At 44.8% G+C, this 19,159-nt stretch overlaps 1 protein-coding gene across 2 annotated transcripts in view; it reads left to right on the forward strand.

Moving 5' to 3' along the window:
• Nucleotides 1–19,159, forward strand: part of LOC135210257 (trafficking protein particle complex subunit 4-like) — a 64,222-nt gene that overhangs the window by 25,680 nt on the left and 19,383 nt on the right. For both annotated transcript variants that reach the window (XM_064243123.1, XM_064243124.1), the window contains exon 3: nucleotides 278–435. In XM_064243123.1, the coding sequence (XP_064099193.1) occupies nucleotides 278–435 (158 nt within the window). The remainder of the gene's footprint in view (nucleotides 1–277; nucleotides 436–19,159) is intronic.

The raw sequence follows: 19,159 nt of genomic DNA on the forward strand, positions 1-19,159 counted from the left end.
TTACTAAATAGATATATGTACTCATGATAGGAATGGAATGGCTGCCATTGTAACTTTTCTTCTGTTCACTATAGAATACCCAAATGGTCGTTTGTGATGAAATATCCTTTTGTTTGTCCAAGAGTAATAGCTGTGGATATTGATGCAATATTAGTAAACTGATTTATAGTATTCACTGTTTTCAGTTGTACTAGAGTGTCTATTAGCTTATTTTTTAAAGCTTACAGTTTAAACATCCTTCTCAGAAATAAAGTTTGTATATCTCATTTCTTTTCAGTTGGCCATACATTGGTTGCTGTTAATGGCCTTAAAGTGACGGGGACTCAGATGGATGATGGGCGTCATGCCTTAAAAGTGCTTGAGGATGAAAATAATTACCCCATCAGCTTGAAATTTGCTAGACCAAAGCTAACAACAAATGAAAAAATTTTTCAGGTAAGTTAATTGTATATAAAGGTAAACTACCAATGGATGAATGTAAAAAAATTTAATGATTACCATAATGTATTGCATGTTCATTACATTTACATTGGTGTAATAGGTTTTGATGGAAGAAACATTGTTATAAGTTTTTGATGGAGGAATACTATTTTTTGTAGCTGCAATGAGTCCTCAAACGAGTTACCCTTATGGCCCCCCAATGAAGCAGACCAGCTAATATCAAGAATTATCTCATAGCCAGTTTAGGCTAGAAAAGTTTATATGGCCTAGCCGTCATATTCAAGATGGCCCCTCACTCTGCATTCATAAACCATTCAGCTTCAGCTAATGAACAAGACCAGCATTTCCCAATTGGCCACACATCTGGGAACCCCAGCACTATCAAAATTTTAGTCATCTCCTCATGTTAATTGAACTTGCCATAAGACCAGAAAGTCTGGAAGAGGGCCTCTGTGTAAACTGATAAGTTTATTTTAAAAAATAGATTTGTTCATGAAACTTACCTGTCAGATATATATATAGCTGTATTTTCTGAAGTCCGACAGAAATTCAAAAACTTCCGGCACACACAGTGGTCGGCCAGGTGGTTAGTACCCATTCCCGCCGCTGGGAGGCGGGTATCAGGAACCATTCCCATTTTCTATTCATAATTTTTCTGTCGCCGGTGCTGGAAATACCTGTTTTCAGTACCTCCGTCTTAGGATTTTGGAAACTTCATGGCCGCTAAATATCCTAATTGTCTTTTGATTTATTGACTTGGATTTGTGGCTAGGCATACGCTATCTTAAATTGTTTTGAATATGATTCATTTTTGTATATCTGAATCTAGTTAGGCTAGTTTCAGAGGGTGTTGTCTGCTAAGATAGGGTGTGGCTACCGAAAGCTTCGGTAGTTCCGCACTCGATATGCACGAGGGCTATGTGTCTTGCTTCTTTGTTGAGATTTGTCATGTAAGGAGTGTGAGACTTTGTCTAATTCCGTAAGGAAGACGTATGATTCGTATGTACGCAATTAATCAGTAAACAAAGTCAGGGTAGGCTAACCTACCTGTAGACTTTATTTTGCCTAACCCTGTAGTATGGCCTACGGGCTATAAAAGGGATTTTGACGTAAGGAAAAATCTATTTCTGGGCGATTGGCTCGTGTCGCCAGCGAAATATCCTTTAATCTATTATTTCTAGGGTAAATGTACTAACACATACCAGAGAATAAATAAATAAAGAAAAAGGTCAGTATAACTGACTCGCTCACCCTCCCAGAGAGTGTCGGTATGAACACTATGGCGAGTGAGACCACTACCACGAGCCAAATGCCAATAGAATTCTCCCACTACAAAATCCCCCCAAGAGGAGAGCCGACCCACAGAGTGGGCAGCACCTACTACTACTACTCCATCCCATGCTGCCGACTGCTGCGCCTCTGGTGGCCATCCTGAAGTTAGCAGACAATCTTGGCGATGGGATGGGTAGGGCGGGATTTCGCTGGCGACACGAGCCAATCGCCCAGAAATAGATTTTTCCTTACGTCAAAATCCCTTTTCTGGGCTCAGCTCGTGTCGCTGCGCGAAATCGTACCAGAGAAATAGCACAAGATTGTAAAGAAATTCAACAAAATACAAAGAGGTCTCAAATAAAAGATAAAATAAAAATAAATCAATATAATTGCTAATAAAATTACATATACACAGTGATACAAAATAGAAATATTACTTAATTTATACTTAATACTAATAATATTTCTTAACTTAAGGTAATATACATATATACAGGAGAAAAATATCATATATGTACAAAAATGGTATCTGTGTAAAGCTATGTATCAAAATATTTTAAAGCAATTAACATAAAAGTTGAATAAAACAAACTCAACAATAATAAAATATAAAGGAATGTATATGACTTAATATACAAAACCCGTAACCATTATAATCAGATGTATCTCCTAGCATAAAAATAAGGAGATGACATCCACGAGATCAATAATCATCATCAAATGTGAGTGTCCCTAGCAAAAAAATAAGGGACACCCACTATATCATCATAAAAGCAGCTAAGACACAAGGTGACCGTAAATGAACAAGGCAGGAATAGACGAACTGTTGGGTGAGGCAGGTAGAAAGGAGGACTGGATCTTCTACTAAGGATTAGTCAGAGTCAGGGAAACTATGTTCCCCGCTGCAACTGCTGAAAATTTCAGAGCTTCCAAGGACTTTAAGTAATGACGTTTGATCACTGTTTCTGCGATTTCCATCCCGTATACTTTTTCAACTCATCGAAGTTCATATGTTGGAAATAGTTAATTGAGGTGGCTACTGCCCTGACATCATGTGCTTTTGGGAAAGAGTCAGGATTGGCTTGTTTAATGAAGTACAGGATTTGTTGCCTGATGCCTTTAATAGATAAAGTACCTCCTTTTTCTCTCTTAAAGAGAGGACCCGATGAGGATGAGGAGGTCCTAGATAGAAAGGCTCGTAAGGCTGAAACTGGGCAAAGAGATACATCTTGTGGAAGGGGTAGTACCTTCCATGGTTCCCACCTCATCAAAGGATCTTCATTCTTAGCTATAAAGCTACATTCCGGAGAAAGTAGCACTTCCCCTGTGGGAAGGAACTGAATATGATCCGGATCTCTGGATAAAGCCGACAGTTCTGAAATTCTAGCTCCTGAGGCCAAGCTTAATAAAAATAGGGTTTTTCTTAAGAGCATTATAAACGAGCATGTGTCATTATTGGTTTCTGAAGCCAGCTTTAGAACATCGTTTAAGAACCATGATACTGACGTAGGCCTTACAGAAGGTCTAAGTCTAGCACACGCCTTGGGAATAGACGAGAAGTAGGAATCTGTCAAGTCTATGTTGAACCCAAATTGAAAAATCTTTTTCAAGGCTGACTTGTTTGTCGTAATTGTGCTAGCTGCTAAGCCTTTTTCAAATAAGGATCTGAAAAAGGATATAGCTGAATTGATTGTCATGATCTTAACTATCTGATTCTTTCAGGAAGGTTGCTAACTTTTTGACAGCAGCATCATACTGTCTCAAAGTTGAATCCCTTTTATCGGATTCAAGAAGAGAATATTCTGAGGGTCAATATTCGCATCCCTTTTCGCTGCAAACTTCATGAAATCCATAAAGTTAGGGTTTTGAGAATCCCTGAGGAAGCGAACACAGTCTTCGTTTGTACTGACTGGGAGAGCTTGGGATTGGGGATCCGAAGAGGGCGAAGACCCAGTTCCAGAATGAGAGGGTACCAATTGCTCTTCGGCCAGTCTGGGGCTACTAGAGCCACTTGACCCTTGAATGTCCTGAGTTTGTTTAACACTTTCATGAGAAGATTCACTGGAGGAAAGACATAAATCTTCTCCCAGTTGTTCCAGTCTAGAGCCAGGGCGTCCGTGGCATAGGCCAGAGGGTCCAGGTTGGGGGCTACGTAACACGGGAGTTTGTGGTTCGCTTGAGATGCGAAGAGATCCACCTGTAGACCTGGAACTCTCTGAAGAATCCATTGGAACGAACTGTTGTCCAGTGACCATTCCGACTCTAGAGGTACTGATCGGGATAGAGCATCTGCTATGACGTTTCTCACTCCAGCTATATGAGTGGAGGAGAGATGCCAACTGAACTTGTCCGCCAGGGAGAAGATGGCTACCATGACGATGAGTTTTAGAGTGCACGGTGACTTGGAGCCTCCTCTGTTTACACAATGTACTACCACTGCGCTGTCCAGGACTAGCTTTATGTGGGAGTACTTTGGCGGACGTAACCTTTTTAGAGTCAAGAACACTGCCATTGCCTCCAGTACGTTTATATGGAACTGACGGAACTGAGGTGACACGTTCCTTGACCTTCTTGAACTGGGAATATCCTCCCCAACCGCTTAATGAAGCGTCTGTGTGGATAGTGATCCCTGGTGGAGGAAACTGAAGGGGCACTGACACCGACAGGTTCTTGACTTTCGCCCACGGCCGAAGTCGATTCTTTAGAATCAGAGGGACTGAGGACAATTTGTCCCTGGACCTGACTTTGCTCGTGAGCGCCAGATTCTGGTTAGGTCTTTCAGTTTGGCTTTCATTAGGATGTTCGTCACTGATGCAAACTGGAGAGAACCCAGGATCCTTTCCTGAGATCTTCTTGACGCCAGTTTGTGACTCAGAAATTGCTTGACTGACTTCGCTATTTCCTTCCTCTTGGATGATGGAATCGACAGAGTATGGGAGGATAGATTCCATTGAATGCCTAGCCACTGAAAGTTTGACTCTGGAGTGAGTCTTGACTTGGTCCTGTTTATCTTGAAGCCTAGATATTCCAGGAACTGAATCACTTTCAGTGTTGCTCTGTTGCATTCCTCGACTGTTGAAGCCCAGATCAACCAATCGTCGAGATACGCTACTACCATAATCCCTTGCGATCTGAGTTGTTGAACTACTACTTCCGCCAGCTTCGTAAACACCCTGGGTGCTACGTTGAGCCCGAAAGGGACTACCTTGAAGGAGAATGTCTGGTCTCCTATCTTGAAGCCCAGATACGGACGGAAGTGTCTTGCAATAGGGATATGATAGTAAGCGTCTGTAAGATCGATAGAGGTGGTGACGGCCCCACGGGGAAGTAAGGTCCGTACCTGCGAGATCGTGAGCATCTTGAACTTGTCGCAGCGAATGGCTAAGTTTAAGCGGGACAAGTCTAAGATTACCCTCCTTTTTTTGTGAGCCTTTCTTTGGCACGCTGAACAAGCGTCCTTGAAATTTTAACCTTTTGACTCTCGCTATAGCTCCTTTCTGAAGGAGATCCTCCGCATACTCCGTCAGTTCCTTGGAAGGAAGTTGGGGCGGAAAGGTCTGGATGGGGGTGGGTTCGTTAACCAGCTCCAACCCAGGCCTTTTGACACAATGCTGTGAGCCCACTTGCTGAAGTTCCACCGGTGGCGAAAGTGAAACAGCCTCCCTCCTACCTGAAATTCCTCATTGGTTCTGGTAGCCTCCTCGGCCTCCTCTGAAATGTTTTCCCCTATTAAAGGGACCTCCCGATCCTCTCCCACGAAAGGATCGCTTACCTCTGCCTCCCTTACCCGAGCGGTCATACTTCTGTGAAGCTTGACTCTCGAAGGATTGATTGTAAGCTGGAGAGAGGGCGTAAGAGGTGGAGGGCTGAGGCTGAGGGGAGATAACATAAATCGGCTGTGATTGAGCCTTTGAAGTGGAAGGTTGGGCTGTTTGCACTAAGGGAACAGCCGGAACTTGCTGAGAAAAGCGTGGCTGCTTTTTCTGGTAGGGCTGGAAACGTCTTGGGTTTCCTTTGACCCTTACCTCTAGCTGCTAGATCTTGCCGCCTCTTGGCCGTAAGACCCCAACGGTCCTTAAGGCTCTGGTTCAACCTCGTAGCCTCTGACTGAACCTCCTTCACCATCGCTTCTGGGAAGAGGTCTGCTCCCCAGATGCTCGACGCAAGTAACCTATTCGGCTCGTGCCGAATAGTTGCTTCTTGTAGGACATGCTTCCTACAATTCGTCCTAGCAGTGGCAAACTCAAACATATCTGACTGTACCGTTTGAGTCAGGGATTTGGTCATAAGCTTGAAGAGCGGTTCTGAACCATAGGCTATGGTAGCCACCTCGGTCATAGCCATGGAATTAATGGATCTGGCTAACCGCGATTTGGCGTCAAATTCAGCCTGAATAAGGCTATCTGGAAGCCTAGGTAACTTTTCACCAAACTGCTCCATAGCACAGTCCGGTTTGAGTTTGCCAGCTGAGAAGGTGTTAGGTAAGTCTTCCCACAATTCTCCGGCTGAAGGAAGTAACGGAGATGTAGGATCTGCTTCCTTCAGTTGAGGCATGGGGTCCCCCTTCTGGGCCGCTGGAATGGTAGACGTCGCGATCTTTGTCAGGAAGGGAGCGGGGTACTCTCATCCATCGTAAAGATCGTAAACGGACTCTTGAAAGGTTGGATTTTCGTATTGGAACAATCCATGTCCTCTAGACACCTGAGCCATTCTCTCTGAGCCTGGTCACGTGAATAGAGGACTGTCCTCCTTTGGTACTTTATCATCACCGAGTCATGGCTGAGGCGGTGAGCCTTGCGTAGCCGATGAACGGAGGCTGAAGGTCTTCCGGGTAGAACTCGAAGTCCTCGATCCTCCGAGTTCCACATTCCGGGATAGAAATGAGTCCGTCTTGGAAGGGGGCGTATGACGCTACTCTCCAAGGGTTGTTCTTGAGAACGGAGGTAGAGAGTCATACGGGGGAAGCTGGGCTCCACCTGTATTGAAAGGTGGAGGAGAGGCTAGAGGAGCTTGGCTCAGTCCGGCTATAATGCTGTCTTGAGAGGTAATCCTATCCGACAACCGAGAGATCATTTGTTCCATGCTACTTTTCAGAGACCCAACCAGGGTCGCCCACCTGTTGTAACAGACCAGCATTGGAGTCCAAAGCCGGAGCTGCTGCGGAGGTGGAGGGGTGGGCTCTGAATTGGAACCAAGGGTAGCGGAACTGACGACTCTGCCGGAGTGTGAGATCTCTCTCTGGAGGATTTACTCCTCGAGGACTTAGAGCCGGACCAGAAGCTTTAGATCTCTCTGCTCCGGGATTCCTAGCCGGAGACTTACGAGAGGAGGATGACGCCGAAGCCTGTCTCTTAGACGACGACGACGTCTTTGTCAAGGATTTCACTGCTTGACCCTTGACCTTGGGTCTAACTGAAGCGTCAGGAGGAGTATATAATTCGTCACCCGTAAAGCCTTGGAAGGATGGAGAGGTTGCAGGAGTAGAAGAAAACAGTTGCACCCAAGGGTATCCCTTGGGTGTCCACCTTACCTACCTCGACCAACAGGTCGTCTACACCTACCATAGGTTCTACATTAATATCCAACGTCGCGACTTCCGAGGGAGATGTTCCTGGCCTTGGTCAGTCAATGAGGCAGCCAGCTGTTGCTGGATGAAGGCGATAGTCGGGGCCGCCTCTACTGGGTCGACGTATCCTGTCGCCTTGCCTCCGGGGAAGATTAGTACCGCCAACCTTTTCTCCAGGATGTAGGGCATACCCTTGGCGGCGTTCTTCCCGAAACCGCCGACCCAGGCCCGCAGGGTTGCCAGTGCGGTATCCCTCACGGCCGGCGCCTGGAAGAGAGGGTATTGATTAGATTTAAGAATAAACTTAAAACTAAAGCTAACTTAAATCATAACTTAAAATTATAGGGGCTATAAGGCCCCTTGAATTTACCTTAAGTTAGAGTGATTGATGTAAAACTTAAGCACTATACAGATGAGGACCAGCTACCGGAGATGGAATACTTACCCCGTCCAAAAGCTGGCTCACCAGATCGTAACATATGGTACACGTCTCATGGTACCAGACCTGGATGTCCCCGTGCGGAGTCGCGCATGGAGCATGGGACCGGCAAACTTCGTGTCCACATGGGTCCTGAAGTGTGGCGGCGCATCCCCGGATGCTCACAGTTGGTGGTCTGTAAGTGGAAAGACACATGAGTATCTTAAAGAATATCACTTACAGGCTAAAGGACAGAAGAACTCCGTTGCATGCCGGAGCTCGGAAAAAATTTGGGCATAGCCCCTCCCTTAATCGCCTGAATAGGCTATAAACCCCGGAGGTATCCGGTGAAACATGAAGGGAGGGGGAATGGTTTAAGGTACTTAAGATAAACTTAATAGTTTAACATAATAGATCTTAAACCTAAAAGCTCGAACGTACCGGACTAAGTCCAGTGCGTGGCGGAGTGTATAACTCAGTGAAACGGAGAGGTTAGAAGGGACCGACTGTATGTTCCGGTCCACCCCGTGGGGTAGACTAGCACCTTTCCGCTGGATGCCAGGTCTCCGGTGTAAAGGAGCCCTAGTAAGGTGGGGAAAGAGCAAGGGGCATACAGACTCGGGCTAGTAACGGAGCGACGGAGTAGTAACGGAGGGGGGGAAAGGCCAGTCCCCCCCACCTTACCATCCGACCGGACCGAGAAGCCGGAGAGGTCGAGTCCAGTCTGGGTCTGTCCCGTCCCTCTACCCCCTCCGCCTGGGGGAGAGAGGGAGGCAGGCTCGGGTAAGCGGAGCGAGCATGGGGCAGCCTAGCCACCCCCCCCGACCCTATGGAAGAGCGGGAGGGGGGAAAGGTGACTGGACAGGCGTCTGGCTGCCTCGTATCACATAGTGACCACGGGGCGATAAGAAACAACAACTAAGCCTAGAACATAACCAACTGCATCAGAGAGATGCTATCGGGAAGCAACCGAGCTGAAAAGCGGTAACATAAAGGCCCAATGGGCCATGACCTAGGCTAAGCGAGCCAGACGCCTAACTAACCTAACAATATCACATAAATATACAAATGAATAATAAAATGAAAGAAAGAAAACAAAATAGTAGGAGAAAAAATCCAGGAGTGTACGACTAACCCGAAGGCAAGTCTACCACTCAAAGCTAGCCGAGGCCGATACTAAGAGCCGTGGCTTAGGGTCTGGATGGAAGAGCCTACATAAGGTAAAAGACATGCATGCATGACAAAACCGTGTAGACCTACCCTAAACAAAGCGGATAATAAAAATAGAGCGTACAAAAGCCAGGGGAAGTTCTGGGTATGGGCGACCCAGAACGGACCCACCACGAGGCAGAACCATGCTGCCATGCTTCCGACCTAGAGACCGTATTTATACCTAAAAAACGGCAAATACGTGCTCAGGGCCGGAAAAAACCAAATAGCAATAAACACTGAGTACTTAACTTAGCTGCTGCGATGGCTGCACGCTCCATGGTAATAAAATCCAAAGGAAAGGGCACAAAAACACAGAGAAGAAAATGGCACGTGTGTATCGTGTGCACTAACTGAAAAGGATGGCCACCAGAGGCGCAGCAGTCGGCAGCATGGGATGGAGAGTCGTAGTAGGTGCTGCCACTCTGTGGGTCGGCTCTCCTCTTGGGGGGATTTTGTAGTGGGAGAATTCTATTGGCATTTGGCTCGTGGTAGTGGTCTCACTCGCCATAGTGTTCCATACCGACACTCTCTGGGAGGGTGAGCGAGTCGTTATACTGACCTTTTTCTTTATTTATTTATTCTCTGGTATGTGTTAGTACATTTACCCTAGAAATAATAGATTAAAGGATATTTCGCGCAGCGACACGAGCTGAGCCCAGAAATATGTCTCGTGAGGTAATGCCCTTTACGTTATAGATTCCATCTGTATCTTGGAATCTAAGGTGCTCGCTCTCCTATCATTGTGGTGAAGAGTGCTACTTCTGTAGTTGTTACTCCTAACCCTGTAATGTTGCCTTCGGGCCCTAAAACAGTTTCTGTAGAGGGTATTGACCTTTCTCTGATACTCTATCGATTCGTAACTTAGAATCGAAAGTGCTGGCTTTGGAGAGCAAAAGTGAAGTGGCTAAGTGCAGTGACAGTGCCCCTTGTGTAGTGGAGGGTGCGTCAGATCGGCCTTATTTCGCCTCTAGGCCGGGACCTCTGCTTGACTCCCAGGAACAGGGAGAGAGCATGTCGAAAGCCGAAGGAGGGTTACGAGGAACTCCCACCGATCTGACGTGCCTTCGGTAGACCTGAAGTTACTCCCAGGCTGCCAAAGTGCGTGCACGAATCCTGAAGGATTGCTTCTCGTCCTCCGAAGCGTCCTCCCTGCGCAGGGTTTGGAGCTTTCGGAAGGACTCGCGCCCTCTAAATAGAAGCTTTATAGAAGAGGACGTTTCACGTCCTCTTCTCTCTCTCATCATGCGTTGCAGTGAGAAGTAAGGAAGGCGAACGTCGCCTGAACTCGTGTACGTCTTTCCACCGAGAAAAGGGAAAGCAAGTCATATTAGCAGGACGCTTTTGAGCGCGGACGTCCTAGCTTTTGTTTGCTGTGAGAACTAAGAAAGGCGTTTCCCATCGCCCCGCGTATTCTCACACGATCAACCCTTCACCTGAGACTGCTTCGTGCAGTCTTTTGGTTTTCTCTCCGAAATGTCTAATGCTCTTCCCTGAAGGCAGTTTCGCTTGCATTGACGCCTGTCAGGAGCGTGACGCTTTTCTGCACGTTTTTTTTTTTTTCTTTTTTTTGACGCTCGGCTTAGACGGGACGTTCGGATGGACGCCAGGCGCGCCGCGGGAGTGCACGCCAAGCGCGCACCAGTAGACGTCCGAGGCCGAGCGCACGCCAGTGGATACCGAGCGCGAGCGGCGCGCGCCAGTGGACGCCGAGAGTGCTTGCTGCTCGCCAGTGGACGCCGAGCGTGCTCGCTGCTAGCCAGTGGACGCCGAGCGCGCGCGCCAGCGCACGCCAGGTGTGTCACCTGGCTGAACGTTTCTGTTGAAGTCTTCAAGCTGATTTGGGCCTAAAGATTTTTTACCTAACTTCGGTGATCCCTTCTACATCGCCTGCGAAGAATGTGAAGTAAGCAGTGCTTCGGAGGAAGCTTAAAGTGAAAAGGCACTTCGTTTTCGAAAACCCAGCAAGACCACGGGTTTCGTGAATTATAGAGGTCTCTGTCAGTAATATTGCTTTTCGTAAAGTCCAGGATTGGATGGATTAGGGAAAGCTCAAGGAAAGATCTCTTTTGCTCTACTGCAGTCAAGACTTTGCGGTAAGGCAGCTATGGGTTATGTAAAAGCTCGACGTCCTGCACGTCAGGACTCTCGGCAACGTTCAGTAGGATTCTTGACAAAGGCACTCATCAAAAGGACGCTCTTCAGGAAAGCGCAAGACAGGACTTCCTTTGCCATACTGCCAATAAATTTTGATACGGGAGAGGAAGCTGGTTGGAGAGTTTCTTCCTCTTCCCAGGATAATTTTGCAAGCTTTTTTTAGCCCCATCTGAAAGGGCTTTTCGATGATAGATTTTTGTTAGTTCCTAGTCGGGACTACGCTGCCGAATTGAACATCGTCGTTCTACTGTTGTAAGCCGGTCTCTTAACAGGATTCTTGCCCTTCCTCGTTTGAGACGGAATCGAAAATAAAATGCTCGACTTCCTGGATTACGTTTTGTCAATTCAGTGAACTTTCCCCCTTTCCCCCATTGAACAATATACTATCGTTTTGTCAAGTAAGTGGGTATCCCCTCATTGACAAAATATCTCTTTGTCCCGTAAATGGGTTAGTTCTCATTGACAAACTTCTCATTAACTTTATATTGCGTAAGCGGATAAGCTCTTATTGACAAGATTCGGAAGAGCTCTCATTCATCATTCGCAGACTCGTACAAGAAATAGACTTGTAGACTACGTCAATGAACGCTTATGTCCAATAACATAAGAAGCTGAGCGGTCCGCTTCAATTCTCTTGAGTTTTTGTTTATGAAACTTGCCTGTCAGATATGTATGTAGCTGTATTTCCGAATTCAGCTATAGTATATATGTCTGCCAGGTAAATATGAAAAAACTTTATTGCAATATAATATCATATTTTGCCTTGCGTTATTTTACTACTGGTTGGTTCAAGTCATATACGCTTGCTGTAGTTACCTCTTCGGATGGCAACCGAGAGGTCTATTGTCTATTATTTTAAAGGACATTTAATCGTTACTCCCTGCAGCCTTCCAGGAGTTTCCGATTTATCTTTTACCGTTGTATGGTAGTGTTTATGACGACACAAACGCATCTATATATTTAGCGTTTTCTGTTTCGCTTAAATATACCAGCTTGAAAGTCTCTTTATGCTAAAAATTACGGACCTATTTCTTCGTAGAATAGGGTGGGGTAGCTGGCAACCCAGGCATAAAGTTAAGAGACGACGATCGTAAGCTGCTGCTGTTACTGTCCTCTCCGCCAGTCCAAACGAGGCAGTACCAGCTCGTTCGCTGTCATGCGCTGTAGGTTACGTGACGTCTCTCTCCTGCGGGATTGACTGACTAACCGTATCTCTGTGCTGGCAGTTACGTCTCTCTCTCTCCTGCGGGATTGACTGACTAACTGTACTCTCTGCCCATACAATCACGGACTTTAGCCTAAGATTGAGGGGATTTCTTACATGAATGAATAAACATTGCATTCGTTTTGCCTTACTATGTTCTCAAGAGATATCTCTTACTCCTTTCGGTGCTCGTTACCGCACGGTATAGGACTACGAGTCTACCGCAACATTTCACTATTATATGCTCTCCTGCTTAGGCAAAGCGCAGCCTTTTTAGGAAGTAAACATACTGTGCGAGGGAATGGATGAGCTTGCTGGGGACCATTTCCCTCCTAAAAAGAAGTTTGTTTCCCTGAATAGACTGCAATTCAGACCTCTACAGTTTTTTACCTACCGGGAAACTGAAATTTTATTAAAGATCTAGGAATGATTCTGAAAATCTCTCGGTGCGTTAAGTATCACTTGAGGTGATAGAAAGAAGGTGCCGGACATCTGGAGAGGGTTTCAGATGTCCTGGATCATAATCTGAAAGAAGTGGAAGCAATTCTGTCGTCCCTCCAGTCCTGGAAACGAGTTTTTGGAACCAGTGGTCCATATCAACTCTGATCTTCCACAGCTCTCTCATATCTTAGTAAGTATCTTCTCTCGGTCCCTGTTCGGGTTTACGAGAAAGAGCCTATTATAAGAACAAAACAGGCGTAGAATGTAACGATCCTCTAGAGGTTCGTTACAGGATTGCAAAAGTCCGTACGAATCGTCTCGATCGACGGCAGCAACTACTGACTTTCGAGTGGAATCTTTCTTTAGAAGTATGTTGAGAGTTATGGAGACTTTAGGGACGTCCTTTCATACATCTCTTCGCTATGATATTGAACAGGGATGGATGTTTAGTCTCTTTCCCCTTTTTCAAACACTTAGGAAATGTAATAAGATGATTTATACCATCACAGGAGCGACAATGATGCTAATCGCCCCATGTTGGCCTTCAAGATCCTAGATTCACAGAGGTCACGTCCTTCCAAGGACCTTTTCCGAGAGAGTCGGTCTACTTTAACACGAAAGGTACCTATAACCTCTCCGCTCTGAGTCTGACTACGTTCAGACTATCGAGATGTTGACAGCATAAGATTGCCGTCTTCCCTTTCCGTTTGAAGAATGGGATAAGCTGGCAGTCACAACTATTAAAGAATACGCAAATATGTTGTTGACGGCCTTTGGGCTCAGAGATTTGCTTCTGTCAAACAACAAAGCCCTTCACGATCTTTGAGTTCTGTGGAATCTCGAAACTCGCTCACCATCTACTTTTGTCTCACCTGTTTTCTCGGAGTCAGACACTCGTGCGAGATCAGGAGACACATAGTAGCCCTGAGTTTCTTGTTGACGAAGTCGGTTGCGTTTACACACCCCCGATGATCGTTTAACATGAGACCAGGTTGGACTGTCAGGCATTCGTCCTTCGGGACTGAATCGCCTTTTTGCTCCTCGCTCCTTTCTCCTGGCACCAGAAGCTCGAGTCAGGAGTGGCTCAGGAGTTGATTCGCTAACGACGTTGGGTTGCGTTCATACCCCAAGGTTGCTTAGCTTGAATCGCCCAGGCAGTCCAGACACTCATCCTTCAGCGAAGAATAGTGCCTTATGGTCTTCAGGGTACAGCCTTGCTGTCCTTGATTCGTCTGACTGGTCAACTGGTTGGTCACCTGACTTTAGTACAGACTGACTGACTGTGCATGTCCAGATCGAAGCTTTCAATATTGAACTTAGACATAGTCTGAAGTTCTTGATGTCAAAGCATTCGAACATCTCCTACCTGTTAACTTCTTGCACGTGATCAGGAAGGCCTTTTCTAACCACCCTAGATACGACAAAGAGGGTTAGTGAGGTTTTCAGCCATCGTCAGAAGTTTTGGCATTAGAGAACACAAGGCGGTGCGTTCTCTAAGCCTTCCGTTGTGGCCTAAGAATGGAAACCCGTCTTGTTCTTGGGCCAGGAGCTTGGAATCAAGGATGGCACAAGTTATTGGGCAGGAGCCAGAGAGAGTCCTGTGCCCTGTCAGGTCTCTCAAGTTTTATCTACATAAAACTCAAGAAAGTCGAAGTCGTACGGACAATCTGCAGTGTTCCGAAAAAGACCAGACTTGCCCATATCGAAGAACACCCTGGCTTTATTGTTAAGGAGTTCTTTCAAAAAAGCTCCTTCATTGTGTTGGCACAAAGATTTGAAATCTTTTGATTTGAATGCTCACGAGGTGAGGGCGCGGCCTCGGAAGCATTTCAACAGAGCATGGCACTCAGCAACATCCTGAGTACCATGTTTTAGCGAAGCAACTCTGTGTTCAATTCACACTCCCTGCGAGATGTGAAGATGGCATATGAGATCTGCTGCTCGCTAGGGCCATACGTGTCTGCAGACACAATCTTGGGGGCAAGTAGTACCTCATCCTATCCTGTAGAAAATGGTTAGGAAGAGCTCTTAATTTAGTAGTTTAGTCGCCGACAACGGTGACTTCTTAACTCTTAAGCCTTAGTTAACACACCTTAACTTTGGCTAGGTGGGTCAGGTGGTGATATATATTTTTATATATATATTTATTTTACTTCTTAGCCCTCATGGTATGGGTCAATATGGTCTAGTCACGTCGTGGTCTCGCCCCTGTTGACAGATCATCTGGATGTGCACCAGCTATATAGGTCTCTACCCTCGCTGGCAACTCTAGTAGCACAAGCAGACTTACGTGGCATAACCACGAAGCCAGCAATGCTAACAGGTGGAACCAAGATGTAAATCATCTGCATGCATTTGTTTCCCAAAATCCTTCTATTCTGTCCCTTCCCACCTCCAACGGTGGGATTCAGCTATATATATATCTGACAGGTAAGTTTCATGAACAAAATGATATTGTTATGATACAATAAAGTTTGTTCATACTTACCTGGCAGATATATATAATTAAGTACCCACCCACCTCCCTCAGGGGACAGTGGAAATAAAAATTATGAATAGAAAATGGGAATGGTTCCTGATACCCGCCTCCCAGCGGCGGGAATGGGTACTAACCCCACCTGCCGACCACTGTGTGTGCCGGAAGTTTTGAATTTCTGTCGGACTTCAGAAAATACAGCTATATATATATCTGCCAGGTAAGTATGAACAAACTTTATTGTATCATAACAAAGGGATTTTGACGTAAGGAAAAATCTATTTCTGGGCGATTGGCTCGTGTCGCCAGCGAAATATCCTTTAATCTATTATTTCTAGGGTAAATGTACTAACACATACCAGAGAAAATAAAAAATAAAATAAAAGAAAAGGTCAGTATAACTGACTCGCTCCCCACCCTCCAAAAGGGTGTCGGTATGAACACTAGGCGAGTGAGACCACTACCACGAGCCAAATGCCAATAGAAATCTCCCACTACAAAAACCCTCCAAGAGGAGAGCCGACCCACAGAGTGAGCAGCTCGTACTACTACTACTCCATCCCATGCTGCCGACTGCTGCGCCTCTAGTGGCCATCCTGAAGTTAGCAGACAATCTTGGGCGAAGGATGGGTAGGGTGGGATTTCGCTGGCGACACGAGCCAATCGCCCAGAAATAGATTTTTCCTTACGTCAAAATCCCTTTTCTGGCTCAGCTCGTGTCGCTGCGCGAAATCGTACCAGAGAAATAGCACAAGATTGTAAACAAAAGTAATAAAATAAATCAGAATAGGTCTCAAATAAAAGAGAAAATAAATATAAAAAAGAATATAATTGCTAAAAAGATACAAATACACAGTGATTCAAAATTAGAAATATGCTTAAAATTACACTTAACCTCTTCATTACCGAAAGTTTGTTTGGAGGTACCTGGGTACCACCATTGAAGTCTACTATACCGCACCGGGTGCATAAAGGTGGTACGCATAGTACCACCAAAACTCCTCTTTTCAGATAGGGACTTCCAATCATTCTGTAATTTCGGTTTGAAGAGTTTGGAGCAAAATAAACAGTATGACACGATGCCAGACGTATGATGAACCCCAAAAAATAGTATTATTACTGCTTATAGTCGTGTAGGTGACAGATGAACTGCGTCTCAATAAAAAATCTCAAAACCAGACAAGCGTAAACATGTAATAACTTCTACCCAAGTAAAAAACCAGTTGTATCATCATTTACTGTATTTATTTATTTATTCACTTATTACATTTTACAAATAAAAGATATGAACACCAGATAAATGAAGGTAGAAATAAAGCCTTATAGTAACTTTATATATAAAAAACCAAACCAGAGAAAAAGCAAAAAAGCGATTTTTCTGAGGACAAGAAACTTGAAAAATTAGTTTAGATACCCCTAATGCCCCTAAAGTTGTTTTCTGTGATGAAACTAATCTTAGAAAACGTAGAAAATGACATCGCCCAATTTTTGAAAGATATACTATAAAATTTGCGATTTCCATATTTATTGGCGGGGCTTTCGCTTTAGTTTTTGCTCTTTTTTTTTGTTATTACGTGCTTATTTACTGTTCTATTTTGATAATACTTTATGTGCATGTTCCAGGTGCAATATACCAACATTCTGTAAGACCGAATTTCTATTCAAGACCGTAGTTTTCTCATCGACCACCAGGTGTCCCTTGTACAAGGGGACACTTGAGTTTCACATTTTTTTTCATAAAATCATTTATTTTCCCTGTAGGATGATAAAACCTAACAGAGAATATGCATTATTATAGTGCTAATAATACCTGATAATTTCATTAGCCTGTCTTGATTAGTGTATTTTTGGCAAATATTTTTACGATGGGCACCCCTCCAAACTCGAGTCACTACCGAGAGATTCAGTTCGGCAGCGAACACAATGTTTACATTCTGCTCACCCACCCGGTAAAGAAGGGGTTAATTCTAATCATGTTTCTTTATCATAAGGTAATTTACATATGTACAGAGGTAAAAATGGTTTTACATGTAACAAAAATGGTAACTGTGTAAGGCATGTATCAAATATAATAGCAATTAAGATAATCAAATGAACAAATTAATCAACAATGATAATATATAAGGAATGTATATGACTTAATATACAAAACCCGTAACCATTATAAATAAGATGTATCCCCTAGTATAAAAATAAGGGGGTAACATCCATGAGATCAATATCTATAATCATCTGTAGAGTGTCCCTAGCAAAAAAATAAGGGGCACCCACTACATCATCATAAAAGCAGCTAAGACACAAGGTGAATGTAAATGAACACGGCAGGAAATAGACGAACTGTTGGGTGAGGCAGTTAGAAAGGAGGACTGAATCTTCTACTACAAATTAACTAGAGTCAGGGGAAACTATGTTACCCGCTGCTACTGCTGAAAATTTCAGAGCTTCCAAGGACTTAAGGTAATGACGTTTGAACACTGTCGGCGATTTCCATCCGGTATACTTTTTCAACTCATCGAAGTTCATGTGTTGGAAACTTAAATTAATTGAGGTGGCTACTGCCCTGACATCATGTGCTTTCGGGAAAGAGTCAGGATTGGCTTGCTTAATAAAGTACAGGATTTGTTGCCTGATGCCTTTAATGGATAAAGTTCCACCTTTTTCCCTCTTAAAGAGGGGAGGGGACCCGATGAAGATGAGGAGGTCCTGGACAGAAAGGCTCGTAAGGTTGTAACTGGGCAAAGATACATCTTGTGGAAGGGGTAGTACCTTCCAAGGTTCCCACCTCATCAAAGGATCTTCATTCTTTGCTAAAAAGCTACGTTCCGGAGAAAGTAGGACCTCCCCTGTGGGAAGGAATTGAATATGGTCCGGATCTCTGGATAAAGCCGACAGTTCTGAAATTCTTGCTCCTGAAGCTAAGCTTAATAAAAATAGGGTTTTTTCTTAAGAGCATTATAACGAGCATGTGTCATTATCGGTTTCTGAAGCCAGTTTTAGAACATCGTTTAAGAACCATGAAACTGACGTAGGCCTTACAGAAGGTCTAAGTCTAGCACATGCCTTAGGAATAGACGAGAAGTAGGAATCCGTCAAGTCTATGTTGAACCCAAATTGAAATATCTTTTTCAAGGCTGACTTGTTTGTCGTAATCGTGCTAGCTGCTAAACCTTTTTCAAATAAGGATCTGAAAAAGGATATAGCCGAATTAACTGTCATGATTCTAATCTGATTCTCTCAGGAAGATTGCTAACTTTTGACAGCAGCATCATACTGTCTCAAAGTTGAATCCCTTTTATCGGATTCCAAGAAGAGAATATTCTGAGGGTCAATATTCGCATCTCTTTTTGCCGCAAACTTCATGAAGTCCATAAAGTTAGGTTTTGAGAATCCCTGAGGAAGCGAACACAGTCTTCGTTTGTACTGACTGGGAGAGCCTGGGATTGGGGATCCGAAGAGGACGAAGGCCCAGCTCCAGAATTAGGGGATACCAATTGCTCTTCGGCCAGTCTGGGGCTACTAGAGCCACTTGACCCTTGAATGTTCTGAGTTTGTTTAAAACTTTCATGAGAAGATTCACTGGAGGAAAGACATAAATCTTCTTCCAGGTTGTTTCCAGTCTAGAGCCAGGGCATCCGTGGCATAGGCCAGAGGGTCCAGGTGGGGGCTACATAACACGGCAGTTTGTGATTCGCTTGAGATGCGAAGAGATCCACTTGTAGCCCTGGAACTCTTTGAAGGATCCATTGGAACGAACTGTTGTCCAGTGACCATTCCGACTCTAGGGGCACTGATCGGGATAACGCGTCTGCTATGACGTTTCTCACTCCAGCTATGTGAGTGGAGGAGAGATGCCAACTGAACTTGTCTGCCAGGGAGAAGGAATGGCTACCATGACATGATTTAGATGACGTGACTTGGAGCCTCCCCTGTTTATACAATGTACTACCACTGCGCTGTCCAGAACTAGCTTTATGT

The sequence above is a fragment of the Macrobrachium nipponense genome, chromosome 39, assembly GCF_015104395.2.
Source record: "Macrobrachium nipponense isolate FS-2020 chromosome 39, ASM1510439v2, whole genome shotgun sequence".
Taxonomy (NCBI): domain Eukaryota; kingdom Metazoa; phylum Arthropoda; class Malacostraca; order Decapoda; family Palaemonidae; genus Macrobrachium; species Macrobrachium nipponense.